The 22,994-nt window shown below is 42.0% G+C and overlaps 1 protein-coding gene across 1 annotated transcript in view; it reads left to right on the plus strand.

The window, feature by feature from the left end:
* LOC124171643 (CCR4-NOT transcription complex subunit 6) overlaps nucleotides 1-22,994 on the plus strand; it is a 328,368-nt gene that overhangs the window by 51,057 nt on the left and 254,317 nt on the right. Inside the window, exon 5 of the mRNA XM_046550855.1 lies at nucleotides 10,793-10,968. Within this exon, the coding sequence (XP_046406811.1) occupies nucleotides 10,793-10,968 (176 nt within the window). The remainder of the gene's footprint in view (nucleotides 1-10,792; nucleotides 10,969-22,994) is intronic.

Below are 22,994 nucleotides of genomic sequence, written 5' to 3' on the forward strand. Positions count from 1 at the left end.
GTAGCGCTAGGCTTAAATAAGGATTATTACTACCCTGTCAAACGAAGGAAACTTTCCGACCAAAGGCAATTTTAAGGTGACCATAGGGATATTTAATTTCGGTGATTGTTAACATATTTTTCTCTGAGCTCTGTGCCTCATGCATGCATTGGTAGTCTCAGACGATGTAAAACTCTTATCTACTCGTATAGAAACTAGGTCCCTGTGAGGTCACGTGGAGTGGCATCGCATGGGCGCCAATCTGGCCTTTTTCAAATGACATTAAAATTTACCATTAACATTAGTTTAAACTTAGATTTCTAAAAATCAAATAATTTGTATACATATTATGAATACACTAATGGTGGGTAATGAATCGCAATCAATGCCTTTCGTTTTCTTTGATGAAGGAAACTACCCTCTTTTATGGCAATGGCTTCCTCCGTAGCTTCCTCCGATGTAACCAAAGGCCAGAACACGACTTGTCGTACTTTTTATTTCTACGACATACGCGAAGCGCGGGAAATCCCCTTCCTATGTTATTCTTATGTTATATTTCAATAAAATATAAAGTTTAACTCTTGTCGCTCGCCTCATTGTATGTGCCAGTTTAATTTTAAATATGTATGCAGTAGGGAAAACATTTGTTTTATTCAGGGCGGGAATTTCGGCAATTATTGCCTGAAAACAATCAAAAGTTTCGTCACTTCCTTCCATGTTCTAATGGCGAGAGTTCGTGAAACATAAACAGTATTATACATGCGCACGGAAAATTTAAAAGACCACTTCTCTTTGTTTTTAAAGCATCAATGCATCCTTGTATCTTATCCTAGTTTCACAATATAGTTCGAACGGCTTAATTAATCGGATTTTAAAAGTCCTTATTAAACTTTAAATTACATGTTTCCTGTTTTATGCCTAGCCAGGGTTCCCACTCAACCGTGAAAACCTTAAAACCGTGAATTAGCCGTGAATTTCGTCTACCGTGAAAAAACCTGGAAAAAGCCGTGAATTTCGTCCTAAAACCTTAAAAATCTCTCAATCTTGATAATAATACCTTCCCAGAAATTTTCAACTTCGTTCGTAGCGAGGGCACTTCTATTCATTGTAGCGAGCATCGTCGCATGTGTCAGAAAAGCGTGGGAACGAATGTTGCCTGAAGAAAAAAAAATATTTTCCCAGCGCAGGCCTTTTCTCTCCCCCCACCTGAAATATGACACCAATTCTCATCAGCTTGTTTATTTTCCTCGACTGTCTTGGTTTCCCCTCCCTCGGTCACTGCTTGTTAGTCCCCCTTCCACCCAATTAGGCGTCCCAATGGCTGCAGCGACCACTTTCGAAACTAAATCTAGATGGCATTTGTGTCGAAAAATTTGAACGTTTATTCAACACCCTCAAACCTGTGATTGAAAGACCGCTAACCTCGACAACTTGCTATGCGCTGTGGACACTACGCTCATTGCGTTTGAACCGGGCGACAGCGAGCTTTCGGCGCGACGTTACTAATTCTCGCGCGTTGCGGCCTGAAAACGAGAGAAGATTTCCGCTTATGGCAATACTGCATTACACGATTTCCGCATGCGTCGACCTGGGACTTGCCAGTTTTACGTCGCAATCGGAAAGTTTGTGTGGAAATATTTGACGGGTGATAAAGTAAAGTGAATGTGAAAATAACATGTTTCAGCAGGTATTTATTATGTCTTTATATATGTATTTCAAACCATGTGAATTATAATGTACTTATTTGCACCTATCGAAGACAAGGTTTTTTTTTCCTCCTAACTCCTGCAGAAAAGAGGGTTCGTCTCAGGGCCAGACTGGGACCTCTAAAAGGGCGCTGCCTTCAACTTAAGAAAGGGCGCAGTCCGAGGGTAGGGCTGTGGGATATTGCTTTGAAATTTAAAAAGTAAATTTTGAAAAAATAGGGTATTTTTTTGCAATGGTTTCAAAAAAGTTATTTAACTATTACAACGCGTATGCGATAGAAGGTACGCTAATTTAACAAGCGAATACTCCAAATGATCATGTGTAATTGGCTTCTACTTAACATGGATATATTCTAAATATTTTATATTTTCAAAGATATTCATTATTAATATTACAAATTACACTACAGCCACTATTTACAATGTTAGAATAATGGAAAAGATAAAACTTGTAAGTAAGATTAAGGCTGTAAATGGGTTTTATTTATGTATACATTTATGCAATCCAAATCGTACATGAAACAAGAGACGTATTCAACTGTTTTATGAAATAAAACTAATACAAAATGAAACATATCTTTGTATAAATACAAAACAGCCTCTGAAAACTGAAGTTATAACTAATTATTGTGAAGGCCACTTTTTGGAGCCCACTTTAATTATCAGAAGGAAAGTAGGCGCTTCATTTCCTTGCTTCGGAAACAGAGTTCATCTATAATTTTTTCATTGCTTATCTTTGTGACTAATTCTCGTTCCGACTGCATCAAGAGAGCTTCCAAATTCTCATTGCTCATGGATGAACGAATTCTCGATTTTATGAGCTTCAGCTTTGAAAATGCACGTTCGCAGCTCACTTGGGTCATCGGTATTGTTAAAAGGAACTTGTAAGCCTTATGGAGTTGCGGATACATAAATGAGTACATATTGTACTGATAAAGTATCTTGTATGCACATTTAATACAGGAGTGGCATTTGTTGTTGCTTTTAGACCAAATTATTTCTTCGTCTTCTGATTTAGAACTTAAATTCACGTCAATGTCACTGAAGTCCTTCTGAAAGTGATCTTGTAAATTCATATTAAAGATTGGCCATTGCTCAATAAATGATTCCAGTTCTTCCTGGAGCTTGCCTTTGTCAATGTTGGGGATCACAGAGCATATTTTTTCCTATGCATGTTCTGGTATTCCATTTGTTCTTAACTCAGAGAATCTTACAGGATCAAAGCATGAAAAATCTTGATAAACCCGAAAAACCTTGCTTCCATACTGGCGTTAATTTGGTCAACAACCACATAAAACACATTAACTTTAAAACTCTCTTCACTGCTGAATGGAGTTTCTACGACCTCATCACTTGTTTCATCTGGCATTTTTTTCCGTTTTTTCTGTCTTCTGGCTGGCAATTCACTCTCTATGCTGATGTTGTTGGAATATTGATCCAAAATTGGATTTTCTTCGATTTTATTAATCAGACTTTTTGACATAAACTTGACAAAGTTTTTTGCAGCATGGACAATGCCTGAAAACTCTTCTCTTATTCTCTTAAGACTGTCTTGAGCTGATGAAATCAAATTCCAAGCCTGTGCATAATCTAAATTTTTTGTTTGAAGATAGTCCGACAAAGGCGTTGTTGATTTGAAAATAATCAAGAACATCATAGCAGTTAGGATTGTTTCAAACGACAAAAACTTTTGAAGAAGACTGTTTGCTTCATTTCTTGTTTTGGAACTGAATTATTGGGTATTTGCCACGATAGAAAGAGAAATGATCAACTCTATGTACACAGTTTTAGGTTGTTTTCCTTCATCTTCCGCCAATTTCATCCAGTTATGGAAATAGCCAAAGATCTTGGAAGTGGCGTCACTCTTTGATCTCCATCTAGTTGCACCAATAGCACCCAACCTATAACTTAGAGTTTGCTCCAAATAAATATCTAGTCTCTTGTGAGATTCCCTTACAAACACTTGAGTTTGCTGCAGTAAACCAAAAAACGAAATCGAAGCCGTCAAAACTTGTGATGTGTCTACCATGAAAATGATGTTACTTAAAAAATCGGGAAAATTTAATGTTATTGCATTTATGCTCTTTGAGCGACCTCTAAATGTTAAACAATTGAGCTGAAATTTTTAGGATATCCATTCTGCACCCCAGAGCATATTTTAAGAGGTAGAAATTAAAAATCAGAGAAAATATAAAAAAATAGGCAACACCCTACCGAGCAATCCCTAATAGCCGCTGGAAAACTCGAAGAACAATCGCCTCTCGTTTGGCGCCATGTCGTCTGCATCATAGGTCTGCATTCAGCGCCGCCACAGCTGTCAACGTTGTCTCGTAACGCGCAAACCTTAGCAATGGCGCAGCGTGTCATTGCAATCATAGCATGTCGCTGTCGTCTTAGTTACTGTATTATCAGTATAAGTTGTTTTTGTATACAAGTGTTGGGTTTTTAATTGACTAGAGCACCTTTTAGAAAAGACGTACTTGCGCCTTGCGGGCGCAGGAACGCATTTTTCTAAGGGCGCACCATTAGACCACGTTGGTCTAAGGGCGCACCGGCCCACGGGCCGATGGGCCGGCGGGCCAGTCCGGGCCTGGTTCGTCTTACAATCGAATGCAAAATTCTCGACGTCAATTGGGTTGCATAATTTTCGTCGGAAAAAATTATGGATACCTGAGGTTGTCACCTAATATATATATAGCCATACAACGAAAACTCGACGTCAAAAATACCTGAACAGTAATTTAGCTTATTTAATTTTGTATTAAAGTGAAAAACTATTGCCATTTTAGGCAGCAGGTAAAGCGTGCGTGCCAATCAATCGCCGGGTGCACTTTTGCCGTGTCCGCGAGATCGCCTGCTTTACCCTGGGTTCGGCTCCATTCAAGTTAGAGCTTGATCAACTTACAAAATTTTTGTGTGATTGATTACAATTTACCTAAATTTTAACCAGAGGCGGATCCAGGGTTTCTTTCTGGGGAGTGGGGAGCACAAGCAAAGCCGTATCCAGGATTTTGTTCTGGGGGGGGGGGGGCACAAGGATACCTCATGATACAAAACGAGCGCAATGATAATGTGACCGTATTCAAAATCTTACATATTTTTTAAGTGTCTGGGGGGTATGTGCCCCCGTGCCCCTTCCTATATCCGCCTAGGATTGTTACGTTAAAGCCTCAATGCCGTCGCGATATAAACTGCTACAAAGTCGTTCCATTTTTCCCAGAGCAACAGTATGAAGGGAACATGATTTGCCTCTGATTAGAGTGATCGATTCAGTTTTGGTTTCAGAGTATTACGATAGCAGAGAAAAGAAGTCCTTACACTGCCGCTTTCAAAAGAAAAGTTATACGGTGGAACCTCAATCTATCGTTCCCGCATTGATCGTTCGCCGTTTCTGGTCCCAAATAAAGTTCCTTATAGACAATGTAATTTTTTCCCGCATCTATCGTTCCCCGAAGTATCGTTTCTCGCATTGATCGTTTGAAGATCGCGGTTCCGACGCTTAATTTTCCCGCATCCATCGTTAGACGAGAAGGAGACGAAATAAATACAATGTGTCATTTATGACTAATAACGAATAGCCCATAGTTGGAATCTTCCCCAAGAGATGGAACTACCATTGGGAGAAGCTCAGTGCCGTGGGAAAGTAACATTAGCGCATTTCCCAAGATTCGTTATCCCCTTCCATTCAGCATTCGCCTCTCCCCTTCTGAAGCTTTCCTCTTCTTCAAAGTAAAATAAGGCCCCAGCTCGCGCAGGGATTGTATTACGAAGACCTTAGCTTCGAAAAAAATATCGAGTTACACGAGAACAATAGAAACGTGTTTCGCGCTCCCCCCTCTTCTCGCCCACTGACCTTTTTCAGCCTATAGAGCGTTCCACATTTAGTTGACAGTACGGGCCTTATGGATAACAGTGTTGCCAAGCTTCCGCTCCGCCGGCAGGCATCCTAACAGCGTATGCAACCACACATAATAGAGCGCCAAAATGGTTTAGTTCAAAAAGGAGTTAGGGATCGCACGAAAGACGACACGTAAATTAAGGAATTTTTTACCGTAACTAAAATACCTTTGCTCCAATATAAAAGGAAAAGTCTTTTGTTATTTCATGTACGTACTTATTCAATGCACAAGCTGAATAATGAATAATCTGTAATGCAAAAAATAACAATAAATTGAAGGATAATTAAAATTATTGCCACTCCTGAATGAGACAAAATTTATATTCCTTCCTTATTATGCAATATTTTTTGGCTCTGGCTAGTATTACATGAAAGGCGATGTTGTATAAGACATCATCAATCTTTAATTTTTCAAAATTTTGGTTTATTGTAAATTAAATATCTCTTTTCAAGCTGACATCTTCAAAGCTAATTTCCTTAATATTCTCTTTCCTCCACCTTGTAGTAGGCAAGGATTCCAATTTCCTTGAGTAATAAGAGGCATTATCTACCACTATAATTGATCCTTCGGGTAAGTTTGCAAGAAGTGAGTGCTCAAACCATCTCTGGTAACACTCGCCACCCGCTTCTTCATACTCATCCATTGAGTTCTTTTTGTACAGAAACACATGCGATGCTCCTTTTATGAACCCATTTTCCGTTCCTGCGTGTATAATTGCAAATCATCCTCCTCGGGAAGTGGGGGCCAAGCCCAGTATTTAGTCCAGCAAGGAAAGCTTGACGCGGATTTTCTAATTGTTTGTTTCGCAAACTAATGTTCACTATTTGTCCAACATTATTCCAACTTTCGCATGTGAATACACTCGTCCTGCGTTCGCGACGATATTTTTATAGCTGCCTTAAATAATAATTAATTGTGCCACCAACGAATAATATCATCCCTTTCGATGAGGATGATTCTTTTCCCCCTGCGTTCGTACACGAAGCCGATGTCCAAAAGAAGACGAGATAGTGTTGTCCTTTTGTAATCTGGGAGAATACTATCCATATATTCCGAGTTTAAGATGGATTTTAAAGTCGGAGGAATATTTTCACGAAGGATTCATGTACCTTCCTTCTAATTCCCGATCGGACAAAATCGTCGAAAATCACTGCTCTCGAATTTTTGTAAGGCTGTCTAATTTCTTTAGTTTTTGAAGGAGTTACCAATGGACCACGGGAGCTTTCCTTTCTCACTCTGTAAACAGTAGACTCCGAGCATCCAGTAGCCTTCGAAGTTTCTCGGCAGGCCTCACAAATGCTGAGAGATTTCCTGGAGTACGATAAGACTGAGCACCAACTGTCTTTCGCGGCTTATAAGCTTCTCACCTTTTCTCCTCTTCTTTGTATCTGACATATTGATTGGGTGTGTTACAGCAGAGATAAGTGTAAAACACACTTCACAATTCTTAAATTCAGCAGACCACACAACACTTGTTCACTCCAAAAAATGCAACGACAAACTGAACGCCTTCGTAAATTCTTCCCACGACCCCTTCGGCTTGGGTCGATTCTGGTGCAGGTTTTATGGTACCCTATGAAAGGAACTCAGAAAAAACCCAAGCCCCCTTTTTTAAAAGGCGTGCACTGGATGTGGTAGTGTATCGCACAGATTATGAGATATTCTCTTTCTTGGTTTCCGCGATGGGACCGAAACACCCAAGGCGAAAGCGTCTTATTTCCAAGTCGCTTGCTTACTTTCGTGTATCAATGTATTCCGATAAAACACTGCTGTTACGACGTATGAGTATTCTCTGTTTGGGATATCAAACGAATAGATTAATACATTTCATAGTATGCATTGACAAAAAACTCCTTTCCCGCCCGAGAATTTTCCCTCTGCGCGCAAGGAAAAGCAAGAAGCCCGGCCCAGCGGCGCCGTAATATTTTTTCTTAAGATCAAAACCTTGTAACTCGCTTCAGAATTGATTTAAGTTAATTATTTTTTCACCAAAAATAACTTTGTAATTTTCATCACATTTGGTATGCAGCATATAGGGACCTACGACGTAAGAAACGTAAGTTAGTAAGCGACTACTTTTCACCTTGCAAAAATCAAAATTTTCTTGTCCTAAAGGGTGTTACGTCGGCATAACAACATTTTAACTCAATATTTGTACAATTGGTGAAGACCTTCAAAGAGAAAATAGTGTGAAGAATTTTCTGTTGAAGATTCAATTCAATACAGACAACGGTTAGGCAGAAATTGCGAGAAGAAGATAAAGTAAAAAATACACGTTTCTGACGGAAATTTAAGGAAATGTTTTTTATAGCTTTAGTCATAATTTTTATCGAAAAACTATTGGCACCAATGAATGCAGCATCTCTTTCTACATAAGAATGCAATTTTTTAATCAGTGCATTACGCAACATTAATTTTCGTGCTGTTATTGACAACACCGCGCTCCTGGCCTTATGGAAATTAACATGGGAAACGATTCCCCATAAGAGCCCATACTGTCAACTAAATGTGGAACGCTCTATAACTCCTTCAAAGTTCCTATTTCCTGGAGGTCAACTGCTGCATGAGTCACGTATTAGCCCAAAAGGTATCTAACAATGATATTCAGTAATTGCTATTATGCTTTTATTAGATTGAAATGTTAGTAATTTGCATGCAATTAGAAAAAATAGACCAAACGCGACGTATTTTAAGCAAGGAAATAGATGGAAAAATACGATGGTGATTTTTGGCGAAACGCGATATCGTCGTAGCTGAGCTTCTCGGCAGTTAATTCGGCATTTTGTCCCGGAAACATGATATCAGGTTGTTATCAGTTATAAATTTACGAGCTATACTATAAGTCTCACTTGTCAGAGTTACTGACGAAGGAATATCTTCTCAGGATTTTGGTTTCTCTCTACTAACAATCCGAATACATCTGCTCATCTGGCGCTACGATAGAAAAGAATGGGTATCTTTAGGGTAAAAAATTTGATGGCGCAGTCATATGGTCACGCTTCGCCCTCTGCAGTATGCTCTGCGTACCCCCGTACGCGATAGCATCAGTTCCGAACTTCACCTCGTACGAGTGGTTCCCTACTTTCCAGGGTGGCTGGATTTCGAACCACCGAGTGTTTTCCATGTGGGTTTAATAAAGTCAGGTTTCATTTTCACTAATTTAATTTTACTCGTCTTCGGACCTCGGCCCCTCCGAAGAAACTATTGAGAACTTAAAGAGATGGACTGAAAATAATTGAACACGAAGAAAAGAATCCGGGCTAGATGCGCGTGAATATTGCAGAGCGCCTTGGGTTGTCCGCTAGCATATGACGGTAGGGGTGGGGGTAGAGTTGGAGAAAACAAGTAGAGATATGAAGGCGAAGATCCAGATGAGCGTGCCACTGACGGTTAAGGCAACATTGTTCACGCTTTACACACTACCTCAATTATATTAAAAATATATTCAATAGACAGGAACAATTCAAGTAATAGACTATTTTTGGCGTTCGTCATCCATCTCACAACCAGTCACTGTGCCGGCGAATGCGGTTGTTTTTGGCACAACATGCACATTGCTTTCGTGAATACGTGTACTGGAAATGGTGTTTGATGGATAAGAATTTTTACATCAGACTGAAATCCATAATAGCAGTGTAAATGCCGAGTGGACAGCAAACATTTTTTTAGTGAGGTGGCGTTTTCCTTCAGAATTTTGAAAGGGATATGGGTCGAATCAACAATATGACCTATATGTCTTGATAAAGTACTACTATTCCTGTTATTATCTAAAAATATTGTTTGAAACCTTTAATGAATATCTTAATTACTCGCCAAAATCCTGCGTTTCCTGGGACATAGGCAACCTAGCAAAAAATAAAGCATTGATCGTTTTTCCGCATTCATTTTATAATCGTATCGCTATTAGGAAGAAAAAAATTTCCCCTAGTGGAGTTCCAAAAAAGGAGGGTAGTCTTAGAATCGTCTTCGTCTTAGATGTGTGCTAATACGGTGTATGAAATTATTTTTCGATTTATTATGTTCTTTAGACAATTTTCATAAAATATTTCCCGTTAAATAAGAGAGAATCAATTTATTATATTCTATAAACAATTTAAATAAAATATTTTCCGTTAAATAAGAATGATTGGGGTGGGGAAATACTTTACAGTACTGTACAGTATTTACAGCGGTTACTGTACAGTAATAACAACGTGCGCAAAAAACAATCTCTCGGCGAGGAATTAAAAAAGGACCTCGGGTGTCCGGACGGAAGGAGGTCCGAAAGGTATTTGGCGTCCAGGCAGGAGCGCGGTTGGGCTGGTCCTTTAGCCGGCCCTGAATTTTGCAAACGACAGTTCACGTCATAACAGATATCACTTTTCATTGCGGCGTTAACATTCACAGCGTTTGCCGCGTACGTTAATTTTCTGTTGATATACGGCCAGTGATTTTCTTACTGTTGGCTTATTAACGGACCGTGAATTTAGCGAAATTGTGACCGTGAAAACCTAAAAAAACCATGAAAACGTGAAAAATAACCGTGAAAACCTGGAAAAAGCCGTGAATTTCATTATTCAGGTAGAGTGGGAACCCTGCTAGCTAGGAGACGATACTTTTTCGATTGGTTTTACTTCTGGTTATTGCTATACGCTCGTTAAAATATGCTTTTTTAAATTTTTAATGGAAAATTATATTCAATTATTGCAGTATTTTGAACTGTTGAACTCTCAAAATAGTTATGATAAACTATATGATACTTAAACCCCGATAATAGTAGTGCTAAAATTCTTGGTAGTAAAGAAGTGACGTTGTTAGGATTACCTTCTAGGTTGGTCTAATAAAAACATCAGGCAATTACGATAATGACACCATTCTCTATTGTCTTGATTAGGAAAATAGGACTTATAGTGTTCCCGTATTTTTCGAGGAAGTACAGGTTGAAAAAATCGGAACGAATGTCTTAGTAAGGAGAATAAAATCATCGGCGCTAACTATTGTTGGTTCAAACGTTTGGACCTAAAGCCAAACGTATGTGATAGTGCGATGTCGTGGAAATCTGCTGCATAAAAATTTGGTGTGACTTCGGCTTTAAGAATTGGTGAAATTGCTTGACTACTGGAGATAAAAAAATTAAGCAGTGCTCTCTAGTGAAAAATTTTATTTTTGTGTCATCAACTTTATTTATGTTACTATTATTTAATATTTTTGTTAATTTTGTGTTCTCAGGGAGCTTCAATTAAATAACAACGTTCTACGAGTTCTTCCTTATGAAATCGGCAAATTGTTCCAGCTGCAAATATTAGGCCTTAAAGGAAACCCCTTAACTAAAGAAATCCTGAATCTCTACGGAGATGGAATGGGAACTTCGAAATTGCTGGCATATATGCTTGATAACTTGACAGGTATGTATGAGTTTATATTTCTGCCTTCAAGTATTGTGTTTGAAATTTCATTGACATGAGTCTGTCGCTGTGGAAGTCAATTTTTTCCTTCTCATTTGTTCGTCTTTGAAATTTTTTTGAACATTTAACGTCTCATTAATGCCGATATCCCTTCATGTCAATGCTGTCAGTGTAATTCCAATGACGTAGGAAATGGAGATGTCAAATAAATTAAATTCAGTATTTTAATGTTTGGAATTAGTGTTGATATTGGAGCTTCTGTTTAGAATTTCCTTCTGTAATCATATAATTTAATGGGAAGGTGTAGTCTGTGCAATGTAAATTCTTCGAGCTCTCCATTTCTGAGTCGCCTTTTTTCCTGAGCTCGCACGCGGCTTCTCTGTGATATGTCCTGTTCGCACCCTGTAGCAGCGCTTCTAAAGGCCGTTTTACACGGGGCACGGAATTGCGCAGGTTAGAGCTGCATTAATTTCTAAAATGGCGTGGAATTGCGCGAATGCATGAACGAAATTAGAACAGGGGCTATTTTGCCGTCTCGCATCCACGCATTCTCGCATGTGTTCTAGCAATTCACCGCTTTACACGACGCAATTTTGATTGCGCCTTCGCACGTACGTCAGATTGTGCAATTCCGTTTACCGTGTAAAACGGCCTTAAAGCGAGGCAGGCGCCACCGTGCAAGCTCTCGGTGGAGGACGGGAGTTCGACGTTGATCGTGATGACTGCCGGTGTTTCATCTAAGAGGGCGGATAGGAAAGAGCAGACTCCTTGCCTTCTACGCTTGCGGACAAACTTGAGAAAGATAACCCAACCCAACTCGCGCAGTCCCCTCCTCCCCCCGACATGTGCGTGATGGCGAGAAGCCGATTCCGTCCATAGAATCGTTTGAGTTATAGTGATGAGTAAGTTTATTTCGAGTGAACTTTTTATGTCTGTCTAATGTGGTATCGGCGAAATTAAGGTAGGGCAACCGGTGCTTTGCATTCTTACCGTCTTTTTCGACTGCTTAGGGGACAGTCGCCTCTTCAGTCGATGAGTCTTCGAAGAGCAAAACCGTACTTCGCCATTTTCCCCACATTTTACGTGTTTAAAACTTAAGGTATTTTCTTGAAATTTTAGAGTGCATTTTTTATGTAATTATTCGTTGGGATTATTTTCTAGTACAGTGTATCATCCTCGGGTCTACACTCAGTGTATCAAATAGTGATTTCGCAGTCGATCTTCTTAATAAATAATTATGTAGGAAAGTGGGAAATTGCACGTTATTCACCGGTAGATGGTGGAATAAGCTGTTTAAAATGCTAGCTTAAGATATGAACGAGTTATACGTCAAGGAAAAAAAGACATGTTGAGCGGGATGGAGGAACCCTCTGGAGGGTTATGTTTACCAGCTGTTTCCGGTTTTCGTGATATCATCAGCATGGAGTCGCGTGCTCTCAGCGTTGCCTTTCGGTTCGAGCGCTCTGACCCACTTCCCCCGCTTCGCCGACTTTCGCCGCGCCGCCGCCGCCATTGGCCGCCCGACCCGGATCCCATCCCCCGCCGCGCCACACTGACCCACTGCTCGGCAGTCGGCGCCTGTCCGCCGCGCCGCCATGAGCTACTACGCGGGCCCGTGCCTCTTCTCTTCGCGGCCGCAGCATCCGCCGCACCCGCCGCCGCGCCCCTGGTGCTCTCCCTTGCTCGCCGTGGCGCTGTGCCCGCGACCCGCGTGCCACGCGCGCGGCGCCCCGCTCGTCCTACACCCGCCCGAGGCGCCACCCGCGCCGCATCTGCCGCGCGTCATCAAGCCGAGGAAGCGGCGGCGAAAGGAGCGGAGGCCCGCGCCTGCCGCGCCGGACGCCTCGCACCAGCCACCGCGGGAGCCGCCCCCGCCGGAGCAGAGTGAGGAGGCCGAGTGGGGCCGCGTGCGCGTGTCCACGGAGATAGTGGAATGGGGCAACGGCCACCGCGACCTCGAGATCAAGTTCTGGCGACCGCCCCCCGAGGAGTGACTGTGCTTTGTTCTCTCTGCCTTCCGTGGTGCGTGTTTCATTCCTGGGGTCTCGCTCCCCGCAGGCCTTCGCTTTGGAGTGCCAGGTGATTGCTTTGGGTGGATCGTGTGCTCTTTCTTCGTGTCTGTCACCAAACGGTGTGTGCCACTCCCTTGTGGATTATTATTTTGACTCATATGTGAATGACCGGGTGCTTGCTTGTTGATGTGTCCTCTCCAAGTTCCCCTCCTACATTCATTCGGGAAGCAAGGCTGAGAGCCTGTGTTTAATTCAATAACCTGGGCGGCGGCTGTTACTCCTCGACTTGAACCTCACTCATTTCCGTGCAGGAAGGTTGTGGTAACGCTCACCCGAAGCTGCGTTTCATATTTACGATGGCTCGCCTGTTAAAAAAAACAGAAAGGGGAGTTTAAGTGTATGATAGGGTTATCAAAATCTTCCTGATTTGTACAATTTTTGTCAATGGGTACTTGTGACGCATTTGAAGTACTGGAAATGGAGTTTGTTGAATAAAAGACGTTAAATATTTTTTACAGCAGTAAATTTATTCTTTTTATTTATCAATTTGTAAAATATATTACTATCGAGAATAACTTCTTTTATCAGTACCTCTAATTTATTAGTAATTCTGAATTTATTTTCATCAAAACTGTACGCTTTGCTGTAACTAATATTCACGTTTTGTGGAGGGTTGAATGTAGCTCTTTAGAAATCATCTCTCAGGGGGCATTCACCTGTGGAAGGAGCTTCGATTGGTATGATTGATGTTATGATGAAAGAGGACTTGACTTCCTGCCCCACTTCCACTTTGGCCCCTCGTGAGCATACCCTTGTTTTCCAATGCCTTCGGCCAAAGTATCACTTTTGGAGGATTCCGCAGCTAATATTCAACCATTTGTAAACGTAGTGAGTACAAGGATTTTATGCAAATTAGGTCAGTGGGAATGAGACCTCGTGAGGCCCTGTGTCATATCTTACATGTAGCTACTTCCTACACCTAAGAAAACTGCTAGGTAGGGTTGCTTCGTTGGTGTAAGCGCTGTGCCACAAATTAGAACGCTTGTTTTTAGGATGGTGCAACTATAAATGGCTGGCAGTTGTGCGCTTGAAATTCTGTGTCTTGTTTTTATCATTAGGCAAGGCCTGAAAACAGAGATTGGTCCAGGCTTTGCTTTGAATTGGTCATTGCCCTTCACGTTTACACAAAGTATGCTTGACAAGAGAGCGTTGCTTTCTCCCGCCTACTGCCCGTTTACAGCACACGCGAAGTGGCGTATTTCATATTTGTTTATCATTATTTTGTTTCCTGCTTCCATAGTAAATTCCGTTGTACTATAATGAAATTCTTACAGACTTTCAAACGGGTGTAGGTGGTGGACACTGAGGTTTCAATTGGATATTCTGCCATCGTCTTCTGGATTTTGTTTTGTTATGAGGTTGCCTCGTATAGTGACAGTTTTCACCCTTAAGGTGAATGGACGCGCCTTTCAAAACGTCAGTGCCTCTCATCTCCTTTGCCTGATGAAAACCACCGTGTACATCATCATTAGTATTGGTAGTGAAACCTTCGAATTTTCAAATTTTCATCCTATTTTTACTATTTAGCCTGGCTACACGTTACATTAAGTACGTGGTAATGTGAAAGTGCATGAATGCGAAAATAAACCGTACAACCATCCAATTATTATGCATGCATGCAAAGAAAATAGAAGCAATATCGTTCTCGCTTTTCCCTCATTAACTTGCATTGGTTTATGTATTCTGTAACCAAGCCTTTATAGGGCATTGATCGCGAGTAGCTTGGTTTAAAGCGTTGCTAAATTACGGACACTCCCCTTCACTTTTTTGGGTTCACTCCCGCGTTGCATGCTGTTTTGTTGACAACGATTTCACTGACAGCTCAACGATCTCAAGCGCCGCGTTGTGCTTGGCAAGGAGGGGGTGGGGGGGCGTGGTGTGTGCAGGTACGTGGGTAACACCCGCGTGGTGCGAGCCTCTCTTCACTCGAATCTGGCCGAGTGGCCGCTACCTTCGAGGCAAACGTTTCGAGAACCACGCTCGGGTCGTTGGTAAGGCGAGCGGAAGACGACTGCTTGGGTCGTGTGGACGGGAAAGTGCGTCTTTTTGCCTAGTAAGAGATTATTAGGAAAATTAATTTTTAAGAGAAAACACACCCACATTTTGCTTAAGGTGCGATGTTAGTAGAAATCCGTGCTGTATGGGGTCTAAATTACTCCACATCAAATTACTCTGCACGGGGGAAGCTATCATAGTGATATTTCTGATCTAACTGGCGTTAACTTCCTACTGTTTTGGTCTATCTTTCGATGCCTCAGAGTTGGGCAGTAAAGGACGACTTGAGCGCCAAGGGTGTACTTTGAGCCACTTGCAGCTCCTAGGAAGGATCTCTGAGCTTTGGAACAATTTCAGCAGTTGCATGTGCGACCAGTATTGGGATGGCAAAATCCTGGATCGCTTGATGAAAATCTTCTCGGGTTGTCAATCGGGTGTATGCCTCACCCTGCTTAAAACCCTGGATGATTTTATGCATGCTAGGCACCAGGAAAGCCTCAAGTATTTCCCCCTATTTGACTTGGGTATAATAGTTCTGATGGTCTGGCTACGGAGATAGCATTTGTTTTACATGGTGTTTATTTCTATTGCATATTTTATTTCCATTAAATTTAAATCTCATGATGAAGGAGGAGCACCAGAATTTGTATGAAATCAATGCATAAGTATTTGATTTACTGTTTGCATTTCCCATTATAGTACTGATACTGGGGTTTCAATGTTGGTCTCGGCTCTTGATTTTTACGTAGACGCCTCTCATGTGTATTTACCATTTCATGGTGAAAATTGAGAAGAGCGAGTTTTGACCTCATCGGATTCGGCTAAGATGGAAATATCAAGATCCCCATGGCGTGTCCCCCTGTAATCGCCGTAATTTCCGTGAAATGCGAAATCACTGATTAGATTGGTGTTGCGATTTCAAACTTCTTATTGGCGCTCAATACCGCACTCCTAATGGAGTAGAGATCGTCATCATCACTGGTCAACAATCCTAGGATTGGTTTGACGCAGCTCTCCACTCAGTTCTCCTATCAGCTAATCTTTTCACATCTACGTATTTCTTCTCTTTCACATCTCTCTTTACTTGTTCCATATATTTTTTTCGAGGTCTTCCTTTTCCGTTCTTGCCTTCCACTTGTCCTTCGACGATTGTCTTCATCAGGCCATCATGTCTCAAGATGTGGCCTATAAGGTTGTTCCGTCTTCTTATTAAGGTTTTCATGAGGCTTCTCTTCTCTCCTACCCTTCTTAGGACTTCCTCGTTACTAACTCGGTCGATCCATTTGATTTTCATCATTCTTCTGTAGCACCACATCTCAAAGGCCTCTATCCTTGCTTTTTCCGCTGCGGTCATTGTCCATGCCTCACTTCCGTATAGGAGCATACTCCAGATGTAGGTTCTTATAAATTGTTTCTTTACTTCTATATTTAAGTTTCCCGCTGTAAGCAGGTCTCTCTTTTGGTGGAATGCTCTCTTCGCCTGGGCTATTCTGTTAATAATTTCTTTCTTACTTCTCCCGTCACTAGTTATCTTGCTTCCCAAATAACAGAATTCATCCACCTCTATCAGTTTTTGCCTCCCTATTTTAATGTTGGTCTTGACTTCTTCTCTTCTGCTGCATACTAAGATCTTGGTTTTCTTCGTGCTTATTTTTTGTTGATATCTACTCATTACCCTACCCATATTAACCAGAATATTTTTCAAATCCTCCTCTATTTCTGCTATAACGGCTATGTCATCGGCAAATCTTAGCATGCTAATTTTTTCTCCATGGATATTCACTCCCAATTCCTTTTCTTTGATTTCATTAATGGCTTTCTCAATGTAAACGTTGAAAATTACGGGTGACTATGTACAGCCTTGTCGCACTCCTTTCTTAATTCTTGCTTCTTCACAGCTGGGCCCTGATTTTATCACGGCTACTTGGTTTTTGTATAAACTGTGGATGATTCTTCTGTCATTATAAAGAGCCCCAATTTCCTTTAGGATTCCAAGCATTGTGCTCCAATCCACGTTGTCAAATGCTTTCTCTAAGTCCACAAACGCAACGAATGTTGGCTTGTTCTTTTCCATTCTCTTTTCTATGAGCAGTTTTAGGGCCAATATTGCTTCCCTTGTGCCTTTGTTTTTTTCTGAATCCAAATTGGTCCTCATCCAAGTACTCTTCTGCTTTTCGTTCTATTCTTCTATGGATGATCCTTGTCAGTTTCTTCGACGCATGTGTAGTAAGGCTTATGGTCCTAAAATTTTCGCACTTCTCCGCTCTTTTCTTCTTAGGAATAGGGATTATAATGTTCCTCTCGAAATCCTTTGGTATCCCACCTGTCGTATACATTTCACTAATGATTCTGTCCTTCCTCTGTTTTCGCAGCCTTGTATTTCCTTCTTTCTTCAATGAGATCTAATACTTCCTGCGTGATCCATGGTTTTTTCATTACGACTCTTCTTTTACCAAGAACTTCCTCAGCTGCCGCCTGAAGACCACTTCTAATGGTTTTCCAACTCTCTTCCATTGGTTTGTTCGTCGTATCCTCCCCTATTTTATTTTCTACAGCCTCTTTAAAAGCCAGTTGATGCTGAAACTCCCTCAATTTTTCAACCTGCCATATGTTTTTCACGGCTTTCTTCAACTTTTTAAATTTAAGGTGGCATTTCATCATCACTAAGTTATGGTCACTATCGATATCTGCCCCTGGATAACTTTTGCGGTCCTTCACCTGGTTCCTGAATCTTTGTTTCACTAGAATGTAGTCGATTTGGAATCTTCTTAGGTCTCCTGGCATCTTCCATGTGTATCTTCTTCGCAGGGGATTTTTGAATAAAGTGTTGGCAACCACTAGCCTTTGCTCCGTGCAGAATTCAAGTAGCCTTTCCCCTCTTTCATTTCGGTTACCCAACCCATATTTCCCAGTTATTATTCCGTCTTGACCTTCGCCGACGACGGCGTTCCAGTCACCTAAAATAATAAGATTTTCTTCCCCTCTTACCTGCTTGATAACTTCCGCTATATCTTGGTAGACATCTTCTACTTCTTCGTCTTCATAATCTGACGTAGGCATATAAACCTGTACCACTACAGTAGCTACGGGTTTAGTATCTATCTTCACCATTACTATCCTTTCATTAAACTGCAGGTAGCTTTTAACACGCATCCCGGCGCTCTTTCTAAGCATTATGCCTACTCCAGCATTACCATTTAGCGATCCCGTGTGTATCATTCTGTAGCTTCCACTCCAAAAGTCTTCTTCCTGGGGCCACTTCATTTCGCTGATGCCTAATACATCGAGGTTCATTCTTCGCATCTCCCACCTTCAAGTTCTGTAGCTTACCGCAGGTACGAAGTGATCTGACGTTCCATGTTCCTATCCGTAACGTTCTATCTCGTTTGACCGATGTACCCTCTCGAGTAGTCCCCGCCCGGAGATCCGAATGGGGGACTAGTTTACCTCCGGAATATTTTACCCGAGAGAATTCCATCATGTCATTATATAAATTGAGTGGAGTAGCTGTGACTCCTCGGGATGATAATGTGGTGGTTTCCCCTTGCCTTCCACATCGCAGTACTACAGCCGTTAAAGTAAATGTTACCACGCCCGTCGTGGAATGTGTGTCGCTGTACCGATCAGTATGGTCTCCACCTTCGCACATGTGAAGAAGAGCTGCTGCCCTCTCCCCCGGGTGATGAGAGGCATAATTATTGGCGGCCCCCAGTCGCCAAGTCACGGTATCTTCACAGGTTTTGGTATCTTTTAAATGGTCTACCTTACCCAAGGGTAGCCCAATACCCCCTCAGAATACCGCCGCTTTTTGTCCACGACTGCTTATTCGACGAGAGAACTCGCTTATCTCGCAGCTAACCTCTGTATCTATAGGTCGACCCACCATCCGCAACCCGATGGACGCACTCGGTGGCTTAAAGCTCAGCCGCGAGGGAGTAGAGATATCAAACTTTTAAATGGAAACTCTTTGGGCTTTAAATACACTTTACTTTTTACGTAATAATATCGCGTTATGTGGAATTTAACTGGTTTCAGTGATGCGTCAAGCATTCGGCTCCTGAGAAGCTGCGTTTAGCGTCCTTATGACACGTACTTTTCCGTCGCCTGCCTCCAGCGAAATTAGCCGTGGCAAGCGGTCGTGCTTGGGGTCTTCTGGTAGCGAGCTTTTCAATATGTCGCGGTCTACGTCAGCGCATTGCATCGTTATAGTTCAATCAATCTTGAAGCTTTTTTAGCAAATATTTTTCTTTACTGCCACGGTAAATATGCTTTATCCATATTTTAATGCAGAATGCTTCCTGACGTCATGTGAAGCTATGAACAATATCGTACTTAATATTGGAAAATTCGTGTAAAACGCTCTTAAGTTTATAAATTTCCGTAATATAGTATATAGTAAAAAAGCGTACAATATGTGGTTATTATTACATTCTCATGCTTTTATTTTCTTTCCCTTGGGCTACAACCTTGTCGCGGTGGAAAGGCTTGCGCGTTCCTATGACCCCTAGAGCTGCACTGGCGGGATTAATTCTAAATTATTCCCGGTAGGGCTACCCATGCCAGATAGGTCGAAGGGTAGGAGCCAGACGAAAGGTAGTCCACGTGATGGTGTCACGTGAAAAACACTGTTGGAATGGAAGTGGGAAACCCTACCAACTATCTCTTCCCTGAAAACATGGAGTACAACCAAATGAGCCTCGGAATCTCATCGCCCGGGACCCGTCCGCAAAGGGCGGGTGTCGGGCACGGCAGCGAGGTCGGCAAGGTCCTCGGGGTCGCCAACATGCGAAATCCTTGCAGAGACTTATCATCATCATCATTATCATCAGCAGCAGCAATGAAGAAAGAAGAAAAGAAGACCAAGAAGATGGAGAAGAAGAAGAAGAAGTCGGCTATAAATGTAGAGACGTGGTATGTGAGGACAATGATGAGGGCGGGGAAGTTAGAAAATATCAAAAGGGAAATGGATAAAGGGAGGGTAGATATCTTAGGATTATGCGAGGTGAGGTGGAGGGATGGGGGGGACTATTGGAGTGATGGGTATAGAGTTATATATAGTGGTTGGGAGGAAAGCCAGCGAGGGGTAGCTTTAGTATTAAACGGGAAGATGGGTAAGCGTGTGGTAGGCATAGACCAGGTAATCGATAGGATTCTGGTGGTAGAAATTGAGGCGCGGCCCACCAACCTTGTGGTGATCCAAGTTTACATGCCCACTAGCAATCATAGGGAGGAAGAAGTAGATGAGGTGTATGAACAGCTCGAGGAAATAACTAGACACACACCGGGTAAGAAAAATCTGGTAGTGATGGGGGACTAGAACGCCTCAGTCGGGGAAGGGAGGGATGGAAACGAAATAGGAGATTTTGGTCTAGGAATACGGAACGACAGGGGAGAGAAAGCAGCAGAATTTTGTAGGAGAAACAAATTACTCATCACAAACACGTGGTTCAATCATCATAAAGGGCGAAGGTACAAATGGAAAAGTCCAGGGGATGTGGGGAGATTTCAAATAGACTACATTATGGTAAGACAGAGGTTTAGGAATAGTGTGAAAAACTCGCGCAGCTTCCCTGCAGCGGATGCGGATTCGGACCACAATCTAGTGCTCATGAAATGCAACGTAAGATTCAAAAGACTTACAAGAGTTAGGAAGACGAAGAAATGGAACGTAGAAGCCCTGAAAGGCAGTATGAGGAGAGAATATCAGGAACTAGTGGACATTAGTATGCGGGACATTGACAGCACCAAGACTGTTGAGGAAAGATGGGATAATTTTAAAACGGGAATAGTCAAAGCGGCGGAGAAGTCAATTGGTTACGCTGACAGTAGAAGGATAAAGAAGCCGTGGATAACGGAGAACATGATAAGGGAAATGGAGGAGAGGAGGAAGTGGAAGAACGTGGGCACAGAACAGGGCAAAATATTGTATAGACAAATTAATAATCGATTACGGCGTAAAACAAAGAGAGCAAGGGAGGCTTGGTGGAAAAGACAGAGTGAGGAAATGGAAAAAATCCAGAAGGATGGAGAAATAGGCGCGTTGTACGCCAAAGTGAAGTCGCTATCGGGCGGCAAAAGAGGACAAGCCACGGCTAAAATTAAGGCTAAAGATGGGAGGATACTAACCGAGCGAGAAGAGGTACAGGGTAGATGGAAGGAATACGTGGAGGACCTGTGTGACGGAATGAACAGACCAGAGAGATTGACTCTGGAGAAGGAAAGTGCAGTGGAGGAGGATAATCTTGGGCCGGATATATTAGATTCGGAAATAGAGAGAGCACTCCGTGATATGAAGGCTAGGAAAGCAGTAGGCGTGGACAATATACCGTGTGAGCTTCTGAAGAATCTAGGTAAGGAAAGTAAGAAAAGGTTTTTCGAACTAGTGCGCAGTATCTATGAGGAGGGATGTTGGCCGAAGGATTTCGTGAAGACGGTTTTAATTCCGCTTCCGAAAAAGAAGAAAGCTATGGAATGCGGAGATTATAGGACTATCAGCCTAATATCGCATGCGGCGAAAGTGGTGCTGAGGATATTGAACAGACGAATGGAGGCGAGGGCAAAGGAGTATTTGGGCGAAGATCAGTTTGGTTTCAGAAAAGGGAAGTCAACTCGTGATGCAAAGGCTGATTCCCTGGTTTTACAAACTGCTCTTCAATCGCTAGAGAAATGGTGCAATAAATGGCAGTTGTGTGTGAATCCTGGAAAATCTACTGCGATGTCTTTCTCGCTGAAGAAGAGCACTATCACCTCCACTTATACTCAAAATGATCAACCCATTCCCTCTGTCATATCCCACTCCGATTTAGGCGTCACTTTTGACCAAAAGTTAACCTTTTACGAACATATAAAAACCGTTGTTAACAAGGCTATGGCAGTGGTTGGGACCCTATATCGTCTGAGCGAGATATCCGAACCGAGTGCCTTAAAATCAGTCTTCATTGGATGTGTGCAACCCATCCTTGAATATTGCTCCCCCATTTGGTCAACTGCTTCTCCCACCACACTAAAATTAATCAACCGTCCCCTCAATTTCTTCTCAGCAATAGTGCGACATCGCATACCTCACCTCAGATTCTCTTTACGTCCCGAAATACTTCATTCACTTGGATTATTACACCCCAACCACCGCAGATTGACAATAGACATAAAATTTCTTTACCGCATCTTAAATGGGTCCTTCAGATCCAGTGATCTCCTATCCTTCTTTTCACTACGCATTCCTGCTCGCAAAACCCGCAATACTGAACTTCTACACCAGCCCAACTTCCGTCTGGCAATATCTCAACGATCCCTCTTTTCCCGCCTACCTTCTATTTTCAATTCACTCTCCAATACTTCTTCCTCTCTTGACATCTTCGCCTCCCGCTCTAATTTTAGTAACCAAGTGAAAAGTCTATCTTTCTGACACTGACCTTTTGTATCTGTTGTATGAGCTGAAAATGATTGTTATTTATGATATTATTTTTTTACATGTTCATTATTATATTTATATAATTTATTTTGTTTATAAGCCCAATATAAAGGCCTTAGTGCTGTTTTTTGTGTGACATAAATAAATAAATAAATAAATAAAAATAGCAATAATGAAGTCCCTCGTGGAGAGGAACCTTGAATATGAGCAGGACGTATATGCGTGTTTCGTGGATTTTGAGAAAGCGTTTGATAGGGTGAACTGGGTTAAGTTAATGGACATTCTCAAGAGAATAGGTGTAGATTGGAGGGATAGACGACTGATTCGTAATCTGTTTATGGCCCAGACTGCGCAAGTGAGGGTAGCGGACGGAGTATCTGGGTGGGCAAGCATTGGCCGAGGTGTGAGGCAAGGCTGTCCTTTATTGCCGCTGCTCTTTAACGTGTACGCTGAGGAGATGGTAAGAGAAGCGTGGGACGAGGTGGACGCTGGAGTGAAAGTGGGAGGAATGATGTTTAAATCGGTAAGGTTCGCGGACGATCAGGCGC

Source organism: Ischnura elegans, chromosome X (genome assembly GCF_921293095.1).
Source record: "Ischnura elegans chromosome X, ioIscEleg1.1, whole genome shotgun sequence".
Classification (NCBI taxonomy): Eukaryota; Metazoa; Arthropoda; class Insecta; order Odonata; family Coenagrionidae; genus Ischnura; species Ischnura elegans.